We start from the raw sequence: 20,841 nt of genomic DNA on the forward strand, positions 1-20,841 counted from the left end.
GCACACGCACGCTCACAGACATGTGCACTGGGCAGATTTACTAGAGGGCTCAGAAGAAGCCGGGGCAAGTGCCCAGTTGTGCCATGTGATGAGAGTTGGGACTAAACTCTTGAGGGGCACAGAAGGGGTTAGAGCAGGCTTTCAAATGGCACAGGATAGAGTAGGTGTGTGTGCTGACGGAAGTAAGGGTACAATTTCAGGCATAAATAAGAAGGCAAAACTTCTCTATGACTTCCACCTCACACCTTCCTACCCCAGGGTCCAAGTTGTGGCCACGTACTCTCCCAATAGACTCTCTCTGAGGACAGGGGATAAGCTCAGGGGTCTCTGGGCTTGTTCAGGTCTGTGAATGAGAGTTCAGAGAATGCTGAGCTCAGCTTTAAACAAATACTTCTCCATTTCTGGGAGTGAGGGCAAGAGGGTGACAACCACAGCTTGACAGGGGGAAAAAATGCCCTGACCCACTTTGAAAATAGCAGAAAATATTGAATTCTCCACATCCCCTTTGTCTGAACTGTTCATGTTCCACAGAGCCCCAGGCAGCTCCCCAAGGTGCTATCCTTCTCACCTCCCAAATTCTAGCATTCCAGAAACTCTTTATCCCCCCTTTTGCAAAGTGTTTCCTGAGGGAGGGTCTGGATGTCAAATCATTGCCTCCGTGGGCTGCTGTGGGGAGGGGAGTGGGTGCTGAGGTTTCCTCAGGCTCAGATCTGGTTTCGGCTGCCGCTTCCCGTGGCTTTGTGCCACGAGCTGAACCACCAGCTGTGCTATATAAGCTGGGCGGGCCAGCTGGCCTGAGTGGAGAAGACACAGTCCCCTGGCTGAGGAGCTGAGCTCAGGACTTCGGTAAGCAATGGCTCTCCCTATCCCCATCCCCATCCTCAGAGCACTGAACCTGCTCTACACCCTCACTCTCAATCACCTTTCCTTTCCATAGAACTCAGGACTAAGTAGGTTCTTCCCTGTCCTCAACCAGACTTGAGCAAGCTCCTTTCCAGCTTGTTTGGAATTTGCACCAGTGAGACTGTTTGTTGTAGGAAAGCGTAATGTCCTACCTTTATCCATCCTTCTCTCTCCTTCTTGTTTCTTTCTCCTTTTTCTCCCATTGCCCAAACCAAGCAGCCTCCTTTAGTCTTGGTCCTGCTCGGAGAATCTCATGTTCTCTTTGTGATGTTCCCTGGAGCTGCTTTGTCCACTGGCTTTAGTTACACGTGGAGGCAGGAAAGGCTTTAAGTCAGGGGATGTGGTTAGGAAAGCTCATGTTGCTGCCAGAAGGGAAATGTTTTTTCCACAAGGTACCTGAGACTGCCCTGGTTTCTGTAGAGAGTACGCTGAGATTTAAGTTTGACAGATATTTGGGCCTCTTTGTTTCCCTCTATCAGCTTTCTACCTAGTCTTTAGGCAAAACACCCAGTTGTGCTGTGACTTTAGATAAAACACCACCTCATCTCTCTGGGTGCTGGTTACCTCATGTGTAGGTTGTGAAGGTGATATTAGAGGCTTATTGGATTTCTGAGGCCCCTACCAGGTCTAAATTTCTATGAAATAGGTTTCTAGAACCAAGGGAGTGGTTTATTCTTCCTTATGGGTGGCTGTCACTCCACCCTTCCCATCCGGCCTTTTCTTCCCCATTTGGAATCTGTACCCCACTCCCCACCCCCCAGCTGTTTCTCCACCCTTGGAGTTGAGCTGGACTTCAGAGGTTGAAGTTAAGGATTTTTGAATCTCCCTCTGCCCTAGTTTTCCAGGAACCAGCTAGATTCAAGTCTGGCCAAATCCCTGGGGGAGAGATAAAAATGGCCTAATGTTGATGGTCCACATCTCCCTTTACAAGTCTGATTTACAGTATGTTGAAACAGTCTTTAAAAAAACAAAAAAACAAAACACCAAACCCAAGAGTTCCCCTAATGGGACGTGAGGCATCCACACATGGTTTGGCTAGGACTAGGACATTTGGGAAGCAAGTCTGCTTTCACACTCAGTCCTCTCAGCTCCCTATTATCTCGCCCTCATTTCTTGCCCCCCAGCTTGGCCTCCAGCTCGAGGCTTCCCAAACAAAACGAATGAAATTTGTTCCAGCTGCATCCCACGTACATCTGGAAATAAATTTGCGGAGGGGTCTGTTTCTGATTCATTTGCCTTCCATACTGATTGTCCTCCCTCTCCCAGTTAGTGCCCACCCCCCTCCAGTGGTTGGGGGCAAAGGTTGAAAGGACAAGACCTTGAATGGAAACTGTGTTGTGGCTACAGATTCCATAGCCTCCTTATTTTGTGGAAGGGTGAGCACCGGGGCAGGGTTTAGGGTCCTGAGAGGACCCAAACCTTGAGAGGCTGGGAACTGAAGGTACATGTGATGGGGGCAGGAGGAGGGGGGAGGATCTGAGCAGAGAGAACAGAGATGACAAATAGTACACTGGAGTCTTGCTGGAACGGGGCAAGGGAGGAGAGTGTGCCTGATAAATAATTCAAGACAGAGTCTACCTTTGGAGAGAAGCCCTGGTTCTTTTTCTAGATGTTACTGGCACTAGTAGTGAGAATAAGCCGAGTTGATCCTCTAGCTTCCACATGCTGGCGTGAGCTGAGAAGCAATGGGGCACTTGCTTCAAGGGAGAAATTAGGGTGTGTGTGTATGGGGGGGGGGCATTATCTGCCTGGTTTGACCTGGGGGAGAGGAATAGAACATTGGTCCAGTGTGGCCTAGACCCAATGAGGAAGGTATCTCACTCCAATTGCAATGTTTCCGCCCTCCCAACATGAGAAGCTCTTCTACCTTAAACCATAAATGGTCAGAGAATGGTCAGAGAATCTAATAAAAACCAACCTTCTTTACAGGTCACTGAATCTGGAGAAACTTGTGGGAAAGTTATCTTTAGAGGAAGGACTGGCCACCAGTCCAGAGCCACCCTTTCTCAACTTGCCACCCTCCCCATCCAGGGGCCAGAGGGAGCTATGGCAGTAATGAAGGCATGGGTGGTCTCCCTCCTGATCCTGGAGGTTACCTTCGCACTGGGTAAAGGTTAAGTATCCACTGTTCCTGAATACTCCACAATGAACAAAATTCTGTCTTCTGTCTCTTCCCAACCCCCATCACTGAACGAAAAAGAAAAGAAAATGAAAACCCTAGTAACAAATATGCACAGTCAAGTAAAAAAAAAATCTGCATTGGCCATATCTAAAAAATATAGGTTGAATTCTGTATCCTGAGTCTCTCACCCTTCTGTCAGGAGGTGGGTAGCATGTCTCATCATGAGACCTCCAGAGTCCTGGCTGGTTATTGTATAAGTCTCCCACCTATGGTATGAAAGGCTAGAATTAACTATGCCTGACCCAGACCCCAACTGTAGGCCCACTTTAATTTCCAATTGTAGTCCTTCCTAGCCAAGGAGTGGCAAAGGACTCAAAAAGTTTGGGTCTTGGCCCATTTTCCATTTTCTTTTTTTTTATTATTAATTAATTAATTTTTAGTTTTTAACATTCATTTCCCCCACTTTCCATTTTCATTTAAATCCTTTCAGTTTAATGTGTATTCTGATGCCTGATTTCAAGAAGGCAATTTATACAATGAAGCCTGATGAACTACCTGGTCCTAAGGTCAATCCATACCTAGTCTCTGACTTAAAGCTGTGGTAGAACATTTTGAGCTCATATTGGTCTAATAAACCACAGTCAGACACACTGAAACTTTATTCTAGCATAGTGATATAATTTTGGTCTTCTTTGAGGACAGAGTTTGACCAAGAGCCAGGCCATCAACTGGAAAGTTCCTTTCAGCCCCCTCTGCTCCTAAGACAGGGAAAGGAAAGGGAAAGGATCTCCTCTAGCTGGGCTCTTAGACTACCTTGGTATTGCTAGGAACTCTGGAATCTCCTTTTTCAAACTGTACTATTCAGATGGGTGACAAGAGTAAGTGGTTTTAAATGCCCCCTCCCATATTGCCATTCCCCAGCAGCTTTCAGCACACAGGTGCTTGAACAAATGTTGTCTCAGCACCCCTTCCCCAACCCCCTCAGTTTCTTCCTTGATATTTTCCATCCTGACAGCTGGCAGCTTGAAAAGATGATTAAACATTCAGCAATCTGGGAGAAAATCAAATTAGTTTGATTAAAAAGAACTCCTGTGCCTCAATTAAGCAACAGGAAAAAAAAAATTCTAATTTGGGTTCTGAATATGAGAGTTAATTGGTTTTCAAAGCTATTACTATGCTGCTGAGGCTGCCTTCCTGTCTTTCTACTCTCACCCCCCCCCCATTCTGAACTGGGAAGATGGTCTGGGGTGGTGGACCTGGCTTTAAATCTCAGCTCTGTGATGTATTACCTGTGTGACTTGGCCTGTCACTTGCCCTCTGCTTCAGCTTCCTCATCTGTGAAATAAGATGGTTAGATTAGATGGTCCCTAAAAGTCCATTTTAACTCTAAAATTCACTTCAGTTCTAAATCCTATGGTTTTCTATGATTATAAACATATGACTTGGATTGGAGAAGGTAAGGATGAGGTCTGGCAGTGAGTACCTTCAGAAGGCAAGTCTTCAACAGCTAATGCTCCCTTTGGAATTTAAGATGAGCCACTGAAAGTAGGCCCCACTAAAAAATAGGCCCCTGGGGATGGAGGTGGGGCAGGGTGGAATATTTTTAATCCTTAGTAGTTTAGATTTTATGTGAAGCCAGATTTTTAAGAAAGGACTTAAGCTGAGGGGTCAGAGCCAATTCAGGTCAAATGTGGGGGGATAATAATGCTGTTCAGAGATGTGTTCCCCGATCTCTTTTTCATACTGTTAGTGACTTTGATCCCTGACCCTTAGGGTCCTCTTCTGTAAAATAGGGACAAAAGTAACCCTTTTCTCACACTTTTTTTTTTTAAGCAATTGGGGTTAAATAACTTTCTCACTGTTACACAGCCAGGTGTTTCTGGGTGGGTGCTAAGTGTCTGAGCCTGGGATTCCATCTCCAGGTCATCCCAACACTGGAGCCGGTGCTGTTACTTGCTGTGCTACCTGGCCGCCCCTCACAGACTTATTGTAAGGATCAAGTGAGATAATGTATATAAAGTACTTTACAACATTTAAAACACTATATAAATATCCATTATCATCAGAGCCATTATCTAATCATTCCCCAGGGAGGTTATAGAGAAATAAGGACTTTTAATAACCAGGGAATGTCTAGTGTGAGCATTGATCCTGCTGTTGTGGGTCACATGCTGGTAGTATTTGACTCATCACTACTTGTTAGGTATAGAATCATAGGTTTTCAGAGCTGAGAGAGGACTTAGAGCCCATTTTATCTGCCTCTCCCTCCACTCATTTTACATAATAGGGAAAGTGAGCCTAGAATGGTGAAATGACTTGTCCAATGTCACATTGCTAAGTCTAAAATCCAAGTGCCCTGACTCAGGCCAGCATTATAATCTCACTGTAGCCCTGTGTTACTGTGTATTGTCAAGGAGCTTTAAGGCAGTGTGGAAAGATGGAAAGGAATAATAAATATGCTGGGGTAGGGGCAGGAGCCTTTCCCTGAGCTGGCAAAATCCCCATCTCTATACTCCTGGCTCCTGGGCCCTTGTGCTGGTGCTAAAGCAAAGCCTGGCCACATCCCTAGAGGCCCACATAGGAAGTCTCAGGGCAGTGTCATGTATAGGTGGGGTTTGAAGGCCCCTGAACTCCTGCCATTAGTTTTATTCAATGGGGCATAGTAAAAAGAGCACTGGATGGGGACAGGCCAGGAGATCTGACTTCTAATCCCAATTCTGCTACTAACTTGCTACATAACTATAGGCAGGACCCTTACAGTGACTTCATTTACAAAAAGAAGGGGTGGGTTAGATGATCTCTGGTGTCTAAAGGTCTAAGGAATCTCAAGATCAAACTTATTTAAAAATGCAAATCCCTCTAGGAGGTAGAACACGCGAAGGCACTATCAGTCACTAGTACTTTAGTATGAAGGAGTTTAATTACTTTCTCCCATACAAGAGAGCGGCATGCAGATATTGGGTGTTTAATGGTGTTCAGTGGACTAAGTGAGGGAGAGGGTACAGAAAAGAAAGAATGGCCCTACCAAAGACTTTTAACTTTACAGACTTCATAGTTTTGCTCAGGGTGACATGTTGGGTTCCCCAGAGCAAGTAGCCAGGGCATCTGGGAAGAAGGACCCGTCTGGTCCCTTAGGTCCTCCAGATGCCAGTTACAGTGGTCCAGTTCTCTTCCTACAGACGTTGCATCTTTGCACCCCTAACCCTCAATTTAGTATCCGCTGCAGGTCCTGGGATGAGGCAGATGATGCTTTCCCAGTCTGTTCGGAGAGTTCAGCCAGGGAAGAGGAACCTCAACAATTTGGCCAAGCCTACTGACCCCGAAGACAGTGAGTCACTGACCTCTCTGGGCCCCCTGGTTAGTGGGAGTCTGGAAGGAGGGGGATGAAAGTGGGCAGGGCAGGGGAGAAGACTGTTTCATAAGCTACTAAGGGCCCAACCATGTCCTTATAAGTAGAAAGGTAAAGATGAGGAAAGCCAGGATGTGCCTGCACTGGAGTAGATTTAGGCCAGGGAAAAAATGAGGGCAGCATGCATTATTATTGGATTTTTGCACTTTTCAAAGTATTTTTTCTATAAAACCAAAAAGGTATTTATGAGGCACTTCTACCCAGCCCTGCACTAGATCTTGTGGGCTGACAAAAAGTGGTATAAGACACATTCCTTGCCCTCATGAAGCTTATAGTCTAGTAGGAGAAATGAGACGTGCACAAGGCTGGACAAGGATGTGCCATAAATGAACTACCAAGTTCATTGGGAGTTTGACTCCCAACTCCCAAAACTCAATGGGAATTCAGAGAAAGGAGGGATCCCTTCTAGATGGAGGGAATCATGGAAAACTTGAGGAAAGAGGTAGCCTTTGAGTTGGGCTTTTTAGGAACTGGGCAGAGCTAAGGAGGAGAAGCAGGGAGGCAAAGGTGCCCTAGGTAGAAAGCATTGCATAAGCAAAGATGTGGAGGTGGGACAGTTCAACGCTATTTAGGGTATATGGAGTAGGAGGTAGGGCTAAAAAAAGTTTGGGGTGGATCATGGAGTGGCTTGGATGCCAGGTTGAGTTTGGATTTTCTTCAGGTGTCAGGGAACTATTAAAGGTTTTTGTGCAGAGGGCTGACTTGATAAGAATCATGGTTTAGAAAGATTAATCTAACAGTAAAAGCAGCCAGTCCTATTACTTTCTCTTGGGCAAGACTGAGTGATCCCCCCCAAATTAGAAGAGGAGAATTCTTAGGATGCCAGGCTCGGGGCTATATTGTTTCATCTTCCTTCTCCTGCCCACTCCCTGCCCCATCCTCACCCCCTAACAGGACAGGCCGCTCCTAGAAACTCCATGACCCCCAGTTGTAACCCCACCCTGTCTCTTGGTTACTCAGGTCCCGGGGAGTGGACAACATGGTTCAACATTGACCACCCCGGTGGACAGGGTGACTATGAACGGCTGGACGCCATCCGCTTTTACTATGGGGATCGAGTGTGCTCAAGGCCTCTGCGGCTTGAGGCCCGCACCACTGACTGGATATCTGTGGCTGGAACTGGCCAGAGGGTTCATAGCAGCCCTCATGAAGGCTTCTGGTGCATAAACAAGGAGCAGCTGCCAGGCAAGAACTGTTCCAACTACACAGTCAGATTCTTCTGTCCCCCAGGTGAGTAAAGGATATACACCTTCTACTGCCCTCCAGCACGTACACACACCCATTATGGGGCAAAGAAAGAAGATCATTTCCCTGAAACAATGGTAGCAGAAACTTAGGGCTCTGGATGGTACAAGGGGACAGAAATACCCCATGCTCCTCCCTGACCTTCTTATAATAGTCAGTGATAACACTATCAGCTGAAAAGGGTCGATCATTCAGAGGTGGCCTGGCATAGTGGAAAGAACCTTGGATCTGGAGTCAGAGGACTAGGCCTTGCATGCTAACTCTACTTACTTGCTTTCCGTGTGATCTTGGACAAGTCATTGTACCTCATTAGGCCTCAGTTTTCTCTTTTGTTAAATGAGGATGTTAGACTAGGTCATCTCTAAAGGCCTTCTTCCCAGCTTTAAAGATATGATCCTATGAGCCTAAATCAGCTCTAAATCCAATGATCCAAAAGCCTTGCTCTGGAGTGCAGATTTGCCTTCATCATGCTTTGAATGGATACCAAGTGATGCTGGGGGATTGGAGAAGCCAGCTTGTGAATAACTGAGCGTGTCTGCAAGTCAGTGAATCTCTAGAGTTCTTCAAAGCCTTTATCCTGATTGAACTAGCAGATTATACATTTTCAAGGCAGGCACTTATACCTCAGAAATCTGTAACTCTTACAAATTAGGGCTTAGTTTATTGGTTTGTTGATTGTCTAGATATAAGAAAGGGAAGGAAAAAATAATGAAGATTCAATTTAAAAGTGTATCCTGAAGAGTTGCTTTTTTTTTCTGGAAAGCTGTTCTCTCATGTGTTACACATATACCATTCCCATAGTGGAACACCAGAATGAAGACTCCTCTCAGTTTTACAGATGGGGGTGCCTGGTAAAGGTCTGGTCCCGAGATGTCTTATACCTTCATCTCTAGTTCATATGATCAACTTAATTTTTGTTCACCTTCTTCCCAGCTTGAGCCCTTGGTCAGCAGTCCACTGGGAACTTTCTCCCAAGGATCACAAAATTTTGCACTCATTAAATGGGAGGAGTTCACCCCTTAGGTCACTTAGAGTGAGGGTAATGAAATTGGTAGATGGAGTCTACACGTAGCTCTCTGCCCCCTGTCCCCCTGCCACAGGGTTGCTTCTCTTGTAGGCCTTCCCCCTTGTTGGGCATTTTATGCCAATTCTTATTTCAGAAACCATAATCCAGACTGCCTACTCTACACACTCTAATATTGGGTTGGAGAGAATAGATTATTATAGCCTTCATGTGGTCTTCTGCTGAAGACCAGTGATCTTCACTCACCAAGATTTTGGTGGAATAGAGCAATAGATGAGGTCTCAACTCCAAGCCCCACTGAAATTGATGATTGTTTCTGTGTCCCAGTTCTCTGGGTTAGAGACCCACTTAAGAGGCCCAGGGCCTGCCAACCTCTGTGAAGACACTCAGGTTATTTCTATACAGGCAAGAGAGAGCAAGTTGGTTTTTTGTTTTGTTTTTAGTAAAGTATTGCCTGCTATACTGCTGGATTTATTTTATTTTGTTAATTAAGAAAAATCAATTTTCCCTCCCTCCTACCTCTTCCCCCATTATTAGGGAAAATAACAACAAAAGCCTTGTAACAAATAGGCATAGTCAAGCAAAAGTAATGCCTGCATTGTCTGTGTTCCAAAAACTATGTGTTTCATTATGCAACCTTGGTCCATCATCATCTATACAGGTTGGGCTAGCATGTTTCATGATCTAACTCCTGAAATCACTTTTAACCATTTAGTTGTTCAGAGTTCTCAAGCCTTTCAGGGTTGTTTGTCTTTATGATGCTGTTAATGTATAAGCTGTACTCCTAGTTCTGCTCACTTCACACATGTCATTCCAGAATTCTCTGACACTTTTCCTTTCATTATTTCTTATGCCCCTGATAATATTCTTTACATTAACATATAATAATTTGCTTAGCCATTCCCCAATTGGTGGGCACTCCTTTAGTTCTTACTTTGCTTTCCCTACAAAAAAGTTGCCTTAAATATTTTTGTACACATAAGTCCTCTCCCTCTTTCTTTGATCTTTGGGGCACAGATCTAGTAGTGGTATTGCTGGGTCAATAGGCATTCAGTTTAGCAGGTTTTAGGGGTATAGTCCCAAAGTGCTTTTCAGAATGGCTGGGCCAATTCACAGCTCCACCAGTGATGCTTAGTGTGCCTATTTTCCTAATGTACTATTTTTAAAAGTGGTGCTGTGTTCAGCAAATGATCTCTTACTCCATAAGGATAGATTTGTGGACTCACAGAACCTCAGTTAGAAGGAATCTTGGTGACTACCTCGTCTAACTTGTATCTGAGCAAGAATTTCTTTTACCACATCATGCACTCTATGCAAATCACTGCAAATTTCCCATTACCTTCCAACTTTAGGCAAGACTCTTAGGTCTTTTGTCTTTTTACTAGTAACTCTCCTAGACAGTTTCCCTGGAGAACTGTATTTCTTAGGGAAGATGTGCATGGTGAAAAGTAGCTGTCTGCCAACTGAGGGCCTTTGGCAGATGTCCTTTGAAAAGTCCTGGGGGACACTGGGCAGATAACCCTTGGAAATGAGAGAGAGAGAAATGGGATGTGGGGAGTCTGAACAGAGCCCTCTAACTGATTCCACTTGGGCCGTCTTATAGGATCTTTACACCGAGAGACTGAGAGGACCTGGAGTTCTTGGTCTCAGTGGAGTGACTGCTCAGCCCCCTGCGGTCACACTGGTGTCCAAACCCGCACTCGGAGTTGTATGGTAGAGACGTCCTGGCTCTGCAGTGAAGCCACAGAGGAGGGCCGGCTCTGTGTAAGCCCGGCTTGTGCAGGTACCAGCAGCATATCTATTCCTTCTCCTGCCCACCCCATCCCTCTATCCCAGCTGGAAACACTCCTTACTGACCTGTCAGTCACATACCTTAGGTATGAAAATCAGTACAAAGTTGAGAAACAAGCTATTGTTATAAGCTCCCCTAACACCTCTCATCTTCCTTAGCCTCCTTCCCTTCTCCTCCCTCAACAGAGACAGAGAGGAGAAGCAAATAGATGAGAATGGGTGGGATGTCCAGAGGGATGGAGGGCTAACAGAAAGGCCTAGGGGGGTGAGGGTTAAGAAGGGAAAGCCTCAAGTTTCTCTCCAGAGAAAGGGAAGGCAACAAGAGTTGCTCCTGTCTCAGCTTCTGTAAGCGCCCTGCTTGTCACCCCCTCCCCTCCTCTTCACTAGCGCCTTCCCTCTGAGATTTCCTTTCATATATATATATATATATATATATATATATATATATATATATATACACACACACATATATATATATCTTATATGTATATAGTTGTTTGCATGCTGTTCTCACTATTAGAATGTAAGCTTCTTGAGGGCAGAATGTGTATTTTTTACCTTTCTTTGTGTTCTCAACACTTAGCATAGTGCCTGGAACATAGTAAGAGCCTAATAAATTCTTGTTGACTGACATAAATATCCCAATCCGAGGTTGTCTGTAGCTACGTAGTTTAGTGGATAAATCACTGCACTTACTGCCAGGAGGGCCCGAGTTCAAATCCTGCTGCAGACACTTACATGACCCCCCCTGGATAAGTCCCCTAGCCTCAGTTTCCTCATGTATAAAATGGAGATATTAATGGCACTTACCTCACAACACTACTGTAAGGCTCAGATCAAGTAGCAAATATAAAGAGCTTTGCATACCTTTATGCACTATATAAATGTTAGTTACTGTGAATGGATGAGTAACACCTTTATTAAATGCTTACTGAGTAGAAAACTCTGTGTGAAGCACAGAAGATACACATAGAAAAGAAAGATAATAAATTTTAAAAATAAAATTTTAAATAAATAAAATAGAAAGAAAAGAAAAGGAAGACAGTCCCTGCTCTCAAGGAGCTCACATTCTAATTAATGGGGGAGACAACACATAGGGACAGTTTTAGCTCTAAGTCAGATAGAAAGGTCCCATGATCCTTAAGGCACAGTGGCAAAACAGATGGTCATGCCTCTCCTTTAACGTCATTTCTACCAAGAAAATCACATCAATTTCTGACTGGGGTGACAAGGACTTTCTTTCCTGGGTCTTCAGTAGCTGTGGCTGTAGGCCCTGCAGGAGCAGTTAGTTACCAGCTGCATCTCTACAGGGGTTGCCTCCCAGGATGATGCCAATGGGCACTGGACTAGAAGTCTTGCTTCTCCCAAGGCTCTCAGAACTCTCTTTAGGGGGTCTGAGGGCAGATGGTGATCAAGATGGTGGTTGTGGTTTGACCTTCCAGTCCATGCTGCTTCCTGTCTTTCCTTCGGAGTGCTCTCCTGTCTCAGCTAGGCTGGCTTGCCTGACCTGTGGATTGCAGTTGTCTGGCAGCTGGTGAGGATGACTGTATCCTTCTCCTCAGGAGTTGTTTCCTGGGTGATGGCTATGTGGGCTATGCCTACTACTTGAACCTGCCCATCCATCAGTCATTATTATCCTGATTACCCACTATGTACAAAGACTCGTACTAAGAAAGGTGGAGATAGCAGCCTTCAAGTATTTGTAGACCTACTGTGTGAAAGAGGAAAGACTTGTTCTGCTTGATATGAAGAGGAAGGAGCAAGGAGCCACAGGCAGAAGATACAGAGAGGCAAATGTAGGCTTGATGCAAGAAGAAACTTCCTAACAATTAGAGGACTTTTCAAAAGCAGAATAAATTATCTCAGGATGGAGACTATATGGAGATTCTCCATCCCAGGAAATCTCTAAGGGGAATCTGGATGGCCACTTCTCAGGGGTATTATTCCTTCTCAGGGATGGGTTAGACCAGATAGCTTTTGTGTGTGTAAATCTATAGGCTCGGGGGCCCTTAGAACCTAGAATCTCTGAGTTAGAATGGAGTGTGTCTAACCTCCACTTGAAACAAGAATTCTCTGTGCAGTATTCTAAGGGTCACTCAGTCTCTTCCTGAACACATCCAATGACAAAGGCTGTTTACTGCTTCCTGAGGCAGTTTCTGATCTAACAGAGGAGACATGGTCTGTCTTCAAAAGAAATTTAAGTCCAGTTGGTGAGACAGGATGAGTACATATTTAAAAGAAGAAGAAAAAGAATTACTCTGTAGTGATGATGATGATGATGATGGTGATAGCTCTAAGAAAGATTTAAAATTCAAGAGTTTAAAACTACTTTCCCCAAAACACTATGAGGCCAGTAATATTACCCCCATTTTACAGATGAGAGAACTAAGGCTCAGAGAGATTAAATGACCAGGATTCAAACCCAGGGTTTTTTACTTCAAGCCCAGGGCTAAGTACAAAGTAAGGCAGCACAAAACCAATCCATAAGAGCTAGGAAGATGACAAGTAAAAGAAAGATCTCCCTGGGGTGAGATGATATCAGAGCAGCTCTCCCAGAGAGGCAGCTTGGGGTAGGAAAAAGAACACAAGGGTCTGGAAACCTGAGTTTAGACCTCATTTTGCTACTATTTGTTTGACTACTTTCTGGACCTCAGTTTCCTCCTCTGTAAAATAAGTGGTTTGTACCAGATGATTTCTAAGGTCTTCACAAGTTTCAACAAAGCACTGAAGGAGAGGAAAAGCATTGACTGGTGGAAAGAAATGGAGATGTTCCAGTTGTCCCAATTTCATTTCCCTTCTTCACTTGGCTTTTCTCATCCCCACCTCACTTCTTCCCCTCTACGTGGGAGGAAAAAAATCAATCAATGAATATTAAGTACCAGGCACCGTGCTAAGTATGGGGATACAATCAATAAAAAAAGAAGAGTCTCTGTCCTCAAGGAGCTTACAATCTAACGGGGGAGACAACATGCAAACAAATATATAAAAACAAGCTACATACAAGATAAGTGGAAATAATTAATAGCAGGAAGGCATTGGAATTAAGAAGAGGTTGGAGAAAGCTTCTTGTAGAAGGTAAGATTCTAGCTGGGACTTAAAGGAAAACAGGTAGGTCAGTGGCCATGGTGGAAGAGGGAGAGCATTCCAGGCAGGGTTGGACAGTCAGAGAGAATGCCCCAACCTGGGACAGCAAGAGGTGTCACTTGATCTAAGAGTAAGTTGTGAGAAGACTGAAAAGGTAGGAGGGGACTAGGTTATGAAGGGCTGAATGCCAACCAGAGGATTTTGTGTATTTGCTCTCAGAGGCAATAGGAAGTCATCTGAGTTTGTTGAGTGGGAAGGGGTGCAGTGACATGATCAGCCTGAGTTTTAGGAAAATCACATCAGTGGCTAGAGAATGGATGAGAGTGGGGAGAGACTTGAGGCAGGAAGACCCATCAATAGGCTATTGCAGTGATCTAGGCACGATGTGACAAGGGCTATCAGACCAACTGTTGTTCATGGTCACTGGTTTTTTTCCTTCTCCAGTTTGTGACATGTCATGCGCCATGGGCCAGGTGAATGCTGACTGTGATGCCTGCATGTGTGAGGATTTTGTACTGCATGGGGCTATTTCTCTGCCTGGGGGTGGCCCTGCCACAGGAGCCACTGTCCATTTGCTGACCAAGAAGGTTAAGCCTCTAACCCGGACTGATAGCAACGGGAGGTTTCGAATCCCTGGCTTGTGTCCTGATGGCAAAACTGTTCTGAAAATCACCAAAGCCAAGTTTGCACCAATTGTTCTGACGATGCCCAAGACCCACAAGAAGATGGCCACTGTTAGTGCTGAGTTTGCAAGAGCAGGTACCTATTGACCCCTCTTGGGTTAGAAGTTAATCTAAAACAAGTGTTCATAGCCTAGGATCCATGAAATTATTTTTTAAAATATTTTTAATGTCTATATTTTAATACAATTGACTTTCTATGTATTTTTATGCTTTTAAAAAAATGATTCTGAGGTTGAGAGGTCTTTATAAGCTTCATCAGATTGTTCCAAAAAATGTTAATCTCCATACTAGAGGATAGTCAGTTTTCTTGGAAGGGGTTTAGGTTCCTCTAAACCTCAAAGTAATGATGCAATGAGGTCACAGAGGCTGTCCTAGGATAGACCAGTCTGGGAAGTTGGGATAGGCCAAAGGCATGTGTAAAGATCCCAGAAAGTTCCCAAGAGGCTCCTGGCCTCACAGGATTACCCTTCCTCCTCACTTTCCTTCTTCAAGTGCCAGAAGAGAAAGAAACAACCCCATCCCTGCCCAAGATAGTTATCCTGTCCCACTGGGAATCTTACAAGTTTCACTAGCACTTCTAGTATAAGAGTTTTCAACCTAGGTCCATGAACTTGGTTTAAAACAATTATCTTTTGATAACTGTTTCAATAGAATTGGTTTTCTTTGTAATCATGTATTTTATGCATTTAAAACAATTAATAAGAGCCTCTGGTTTTGTACCAAGTAGGAGGACATGAGACTTAGAATGAGAGGAGGGTGTGGCAAATATGGATTCTGTCCCAGCCTAGGGAATGGGGGTGGAGCTACAGGACACAGTCCTTGGGCCTTAGAAGTTCCAGGTAACTCAGGCATAGCCTAGGAAAGCTTCCCCAAATATTCCATAATTTCTGTTTGGCTGAGTGTGAATCAAAGCAAAAACACAGTCATTTTACAAATACAAAGGTTAATTTCTCCTCTTAGAGCTACCTTATATTGTGAAGAATCCAGAGACCAAGGCAAGGAAAACCGGACAGAGTGTGTCTTTCTGCTGCAAAGCCACAGGGAAGCCCAGCCCAGAGAAGTATTTCTGGTAAGAAGTATCATTCAGCTCCATAGCCCCTCCTTCTAGCTAACCCTTATCCCAGGGAAACCAGAATCTCCCTTAAGGTAGTTCAAGAATGGTCTTAAAATTGACTGTGGTGACCTGGGGATTTATTTTTTGCCCTTCTTCCAGGGCTATCTATTTAACAGCTGCCTCCTCTTTTGTCCTTCTGGTATTTCCAGGGACATGGTGGCTGCCACATGGTCAAGCTATCTGCTCCAGGAATAAATGGATGGGTTGGAATAAGAAGGACCAGACTAGTTCTCTACCCTCTGTAGGTACCACAACAATACCCTGCTGGACCCTTCATTATATAAGTATGAGAGCAACCTGATACTGAAAAATCTGCAAAAGGAGCAGGCTGGGGAATATTTCTGCAAGGCCCAAAGTGATGCAGGAGCTGTGAAGTCACAGATTGCGCATCTATCTATTATAGGTAAGGACAAGAACAGTCCTGAACTTCCTCAGCACACTCACTCAGTGGATCTCCATTTACATTGTATTTTATTTTTCTCAATTATATGTAACAAATTTAACATTTATTTTTAAAAATGTTCAGTTCCACTCTCTCTCTCTCTCTCTCTTTCTCTCTCTCTCTTTCTCTCTCTCTCTCTCTCTCTCCCCCTCCCTCTCTCTCTCTCCCTCTCTCTCTCCCCCTCCCTCTCTGTCTCTCCCTCCCTCCTCTCCCCATCTCCTTGAGAAAAGGCAAGCAATTGGATGTAGCTTATACATGTGAAGTCATTTACATACATTTTACATCAAGCTTTGATGTCTAAGATGATGCTCTGGTTTTCTTCATACTGAAATGTCAAGCTGAGAGGACAAATATACTTCATTATGCTCATAGGAGGGGAGGCCTCTTAGTGGGTGGGGGAAAAGGAGCCAGACAAGATTCATGGAGGGCAAATGTCAGCTAATACACCTAGAGGGAAATAGTCCATGCTATGTCTTAAAAAGACAGGCTCTACACAATCAGTCTTGACCCTGCAGGGGTCAGCTCATTCACTGAATCATGGGATACTAGAACTAGGCAAAGCTTATTAACTCTCAAAAGAAGTGGCTTTAAGACAATAAAAGGAGGTTTAAGAAGGGTATCAGGGATGATAGATCATAATGTTATTATTATTAGGACCAGTCTTGTAATTTTATTGGTGTAGTGAGTTCCCAATGAGGAATTTCTTCTGTCAGTGCTGATGGGACACCTTTTCCTGCAATTTCTAGTCTCAGAGAGTTCCTTAATGCACCGAGAGGGTAAGTAATTTGCACTGGGTCTCTAAGCCAACATGTGCCAGAGATGAGACATAAATCCAGGCTTTTTTGATGCTGAAGCTAGACCACTGTCTACTATACTACTCTGCTTCTCAATGATTTAGGGAATAAAAAAAAAGAATAGCAGAATTGTATATTTGTAAAGCACTCAATTTGCAAAACATTTTTCTATATACTTGATCCTCACAACAAAGACATGAAGTAGGCTATACAATTCATATTATCTGAATTTTTATGGTTGGGGAAACTGAGGCTGAGAGGTTAAGTGACTTGTTTAATTTATACATATATAATGAGAAGCAGAGATGAACCTCAAGTCCAGGTCTCATGATGCTGAGTCCAGTACTCTTTTAGCTACAGAGAAGTTGGGTATATCCCTGCCTCTTTGAAGTCATCTAAATGGAGGGCAACCATGTTCTCTCACATGGTGCATTATTCAATGCCACTATAAGGGACAGAATGTGGAGGGTGGATGGAACACTGGTTATAACCCAGTGTAGCGATTTTTATAGTAATAGAAAAAGCCAATGTTACCAACAGTGGCACATTCTGAGATAAAGGATGGTTATATAGATGAATATAATATAATGTAAATATATACAGATACATACATACACAGAGAGAAATACAATGGATATAACAAATTCCAAGGATATCCTGTAGGGATATCCTGACAAAGGATTCTCCTGACAAAGAACACAGTGCCTATTCTCAAAGAACAAATGTTTTGACAGATATTAAAATCAGAGAATGGTAAATCATGAGTTTGTGGCTAACTTGGGTTTTCTTTTGGGGAATGCAGTTGCTTCCATTGTTCTAGCTTTCAGTGGTTTGAGAGAAGGTATTTATTTACCAAATAAGCCTGAGGTCCCTGAAAGAGTCAAGACTCTCTCCAAGTCATGGGGCCCTTCTAATCTGAGTGTTGAGAGAAGGGCAGAGAGGAAACAGCAGCAACTTACATCATCTAGGACACTACTGATTCCTCTCTGGCATGAAGAATATAGAAAAATATAATAAGTTCACTCTCCAAAGCAGAAAATCTTCGTATTATCAAATCAGCAGGTAGGGGATTCCAGGTCATTTCTCATCATTATTAGTCCCTTTACACCGTGGAAAGTGACAAACAATATAGTTTACACTCCCCTCCAACAATCCTGTCATATGTTTTTTGTTCTTGTGGGGGGGGGGTGAGCTTTAAAAATGGGTCACTCACTCAAGCTCTCCATTGTCAAATTCATAAAAACAAAATAGTCCTCAAGTTGATAATTGATATAGGTCTCCTTTCTCTCAGTTGCCAAGACTCTAATGATGCCTGTCTAATATAGGTAAATTAAGGCTATCTATAGTGCCTTTTTAAACTTAAGTCCTAGACCCTTTGACTATGGGCATTAAAGAGAAACTTTTCTGAGACTATTGAACCACCTTCCCCTTAAACCTGTGGAATACAGTTCTGTCTGCAGAGGAGGAAGAGGTCCTGGGGCCTCCAGCTAGTGTTTAGTCTGGGTATTGTCTCTGTCCCAGGTGCTAGGATATGGGAAATGGAAATTTCCACCCCAGCACTATACATATGAATATGAAATAACCTTTTATGGTATTTACATCATTTACCTTAACAGAGCCAAATGAGCCTCCTTGCAACCCAACCCCTGAAAGTTACTTCATCCAGCTGCCTCATGATTGCTTCCAGAAAGCCACCAACTCCTTCTACTATGATGTGGGGAGATGCCCAATCAAGACATGTGCTGGGCAGCATGACAATGGGCTCAGATGCAAAGATGCCACAGAAAGCTGCTGTGGAACGTCCAAGATGGAAGAGAGGGAGATCGAGTGTAGTGGGTACACCCTCCCTACCAAGGTGGCCACAGAGTGCAGCTGTCAAAAGTGTACAGAGACAAGGAGCATAGTCAGGGGCCGAGTCAGTGCAGCAGATAATGGGGAGCCCATGAGGTTTGGTCACATTTACATGGGGAACCACAGAGTTAGCATGACTGGCTACAAGGGGACCTTCACCCTCCATGTGCCCCAGGACACTGAGAGGTTGGTACTCACCTTTGTGGACCGGCTACAGAAGTTTGTGAACACCACAAAAGTGCTTCCATTCAATAAGAAGGGCAGTGCAATATTCCATGAGATTAAGATGCTCAGGAAGAAAGCACCAGTTACCTTGGAGTCCACAGAGACCAACATCATCCCCCTGGGAGAGATGGATGGAGAAGATCCCATGGCAGAACTAGAAATTCCTTCCAACAGTTTCTATAGGCAGAATGGGGATCTCTACAGGGGTAAAGTCAAGGCCAGTGTGACTTTCCTGGACCCACGGAACATCTCCACGGCCACAGCCACCCAAAGCGACTTGAATTTCATCAACAATGAAGGAGACACATTCCCGCTCCGGACATATGGCATGTTCTCTGTAGACTTCACAGATGAAGCTGCCACTGAATCACTTAATGCAGGCAAAGTGAAGGTACATCTTGACTCTGCTCAGGTCAAGATGCCGGAGCATATACCTACGATGAAACTATGGTCACTGAATCCCGACACGGGGCTGTGGGAAGAGGAAGGAGATTTCAAGTTTGAGAACAAGAGGAGAAACAAAAGGGAGGAGAGAACCTTCCTGGTGGGAAACATGGAGATCCGTGAGAGAAGACTCTTCAATCTTGATGTTCCTGAGAGCAGGAGGTGCTACATTAAGGTGAGGGCTTACCGGAGTGAGAGGTTCCTTCCCAGTGAGCAGGTCCAAGGGGTTGTAGTCTCTGTAATCAATCTGGAGCCAAGAAGTGGCTTCTCCTCTAACCCCAGAGCCTGGGGCCGCTTTGATAGTGTCATTACAGGTCCCAATGGTGCCTGTTTGCCTGCATTCTGTGATGATCAGTCCCCAGATGCCTATTCTGCCTATGTTTTGGCAAGCCTAGGTGGAGAAGAGCTGGAAGCTGTGGAGTCTTCACCCAAATTCAACCCCAATGCCATTGGAGTTCCCCAGCCCTATCTCAACAAGCTCAAGTACAGAAGGACAGACCATGACGATCCCAAAGTCAAGAAAACTGCCTTCCAGATCAACATGGCCAAACCAAGACCAAATACAGCTGAGGAAAGCAATGGTCCCATCTATGCCTTTGAGAACCTCCGGGAATGTGAAGAGGCCCCACACAGTGCACCCCATTTCAGGTTCTATAGGGTAGAGGGAGATCGGTACGACTACAACACTGTCACCTTCAATGAAGATGACCCTATGAGTTGGACAGAGGACTACCTGGCATGGTGGCCCAAGCCTATGGAGTTCCGGGCATGCTATATCAAAGTTAAGATTGTGGGGGCTCTGGAGGTGAATGTGAGGTCACGAAACATGGGTGGCACACATCGACAGACAGTGGGGAAACTCTATGGCATCCGGGATGTGAGGAGCACCCGAGATAGGGACCAACCCAATGTCTCCTCCGCCTGTCTAGAATTCAAATGTAGTGGTATGCTTTATGACCAGGACCGGGTAGATCGCACGCTGGTCAAGATTATCCCCCAGGGAAGCTGTCACCGGGCCAGTGTGAACAGCATGCTACATGAATACCTGGTCAACCACCTCCCCTTAGCAGTTAACAATGATACCAGTGAGTACACCATGCTGGCACCACTAGACCCACTTGGGCACAATTATGGCATCTATACTGTCACAGACCAGGACCCTCGGACAGCTAAGGAGATAGCCCTAGGCAGGTGTTTTGATGGCACATCTGATGGTTCCTCCCGAGTCATGAAGAGTAATGTGGGGGTCGCTCTCACATTTAACTGTGCAGAGAGGCAGGTAGGGAGGCAGAGTGCCTTTCAGTACCTCCAAAGCCCCCCAGCTCGGGCCACCGCAGGCTCCCTCAGAGGAAGAGTAGTTGGGCGGAGGCAGGAGAGGGAGAGTCAGTCTGGACAGCGGCGTCGAGGAGGAGCAGGCTCTGTGAGGTTTCCTGGAAGGGCTCAACAACAACAACAACCACTCAACAACTAGACCCTATGGTGTTTCTTTTATCATGGAATATCTTGTGGAAACAAAGTGTAAACTTCTGCCAAGTTAATTTAAGTACATACGGCCCAGTACAATTTGCTGTGTGTTCCAGATGTCACTGTCTTTGCCCCCATGCTAGCTTCAACTTATTCAGAAAGGCTATGTCAAGCAAAGTCCCTTTGTAGGCCCCTCTCAACACACACACACACACACACACACACACACACACACACACACACACA

General features: G+C 44.7%; 1 protein-coding gene across 5 annotated transcripts in view; it reads left to right on the forward strand.

Annotated features, from left to right (window-relative positions):
• The first annotated feature begins 550 nt into the window (after positions 1–550).
• Positions 551–20,841, forward strand: part of CILP (cartilage intermediate layer protein) — a 20,844-nt gene continuing 553 nt past the window's right edge. Inside the window, exons 1-9 of one of the 5 annotated variants that reach the window (XM_069098293.1) lie at positions 552–846; positions 2,833–3,016; positions 6,252–6,353; positions 7,395–7,664; positions 10,307–10,486; positions 14,023–14,337; positions 15,222–15,330; positions 15,621–15,778; positions 18,228–20,841. The exon at positions 18,228–20,841 is cut by the window's right edge and continues 553 nt beyond it. In XM_069098293.1, the coding sequence (XP_068954394.1) occupies positions 2,950–3,016; positions 6,252–6,353; positions 7,395–7,664; positions 10,307–10,486; positions 14,023–14,337; positions 15,222–15,330; positions 15,621–15,778; positions 18,228–20,602 (3,576 nt within the window). In that variant the 5' untranslated portion in view covers positions 552–846; positions 2,833–2,949 and the 3' untranslated portion in view covers positions 20,603–20,841. Of the gene's footprint in view, positions 847–2,832; positions 3,017–6,239; positions 6,354–7,394; positions 7,665–10,306; positions 10,487–14,022; positions 14,338–15,221; positions 15,331–15,620; positions 15,779–18,227 lie in introns of all 5 variants that reach the window. The other 4 variants (XM_069098294.1, XM_069098292.1, XM_069098291.1 and 1 more) reach the window with 4 other exon arrangements.

Source organism: Petaurus breviceps, unplaced genomic scaffold (genome assembly GCF_028583685.1).
Source record: "Petaurus breviceps papuanus isolate PSGF00001 unplaced genomic scaffold, PetGlider_PUasm1.0 37, whole genome shotgun sequence".
In the NCBI taxonomy this organism is placed as follows: Eukaryota; Metazoa; Chordata; class Mammalia; order Diprotodontia; family Petauridae; genus Petaurus; species Petaurus breviceps.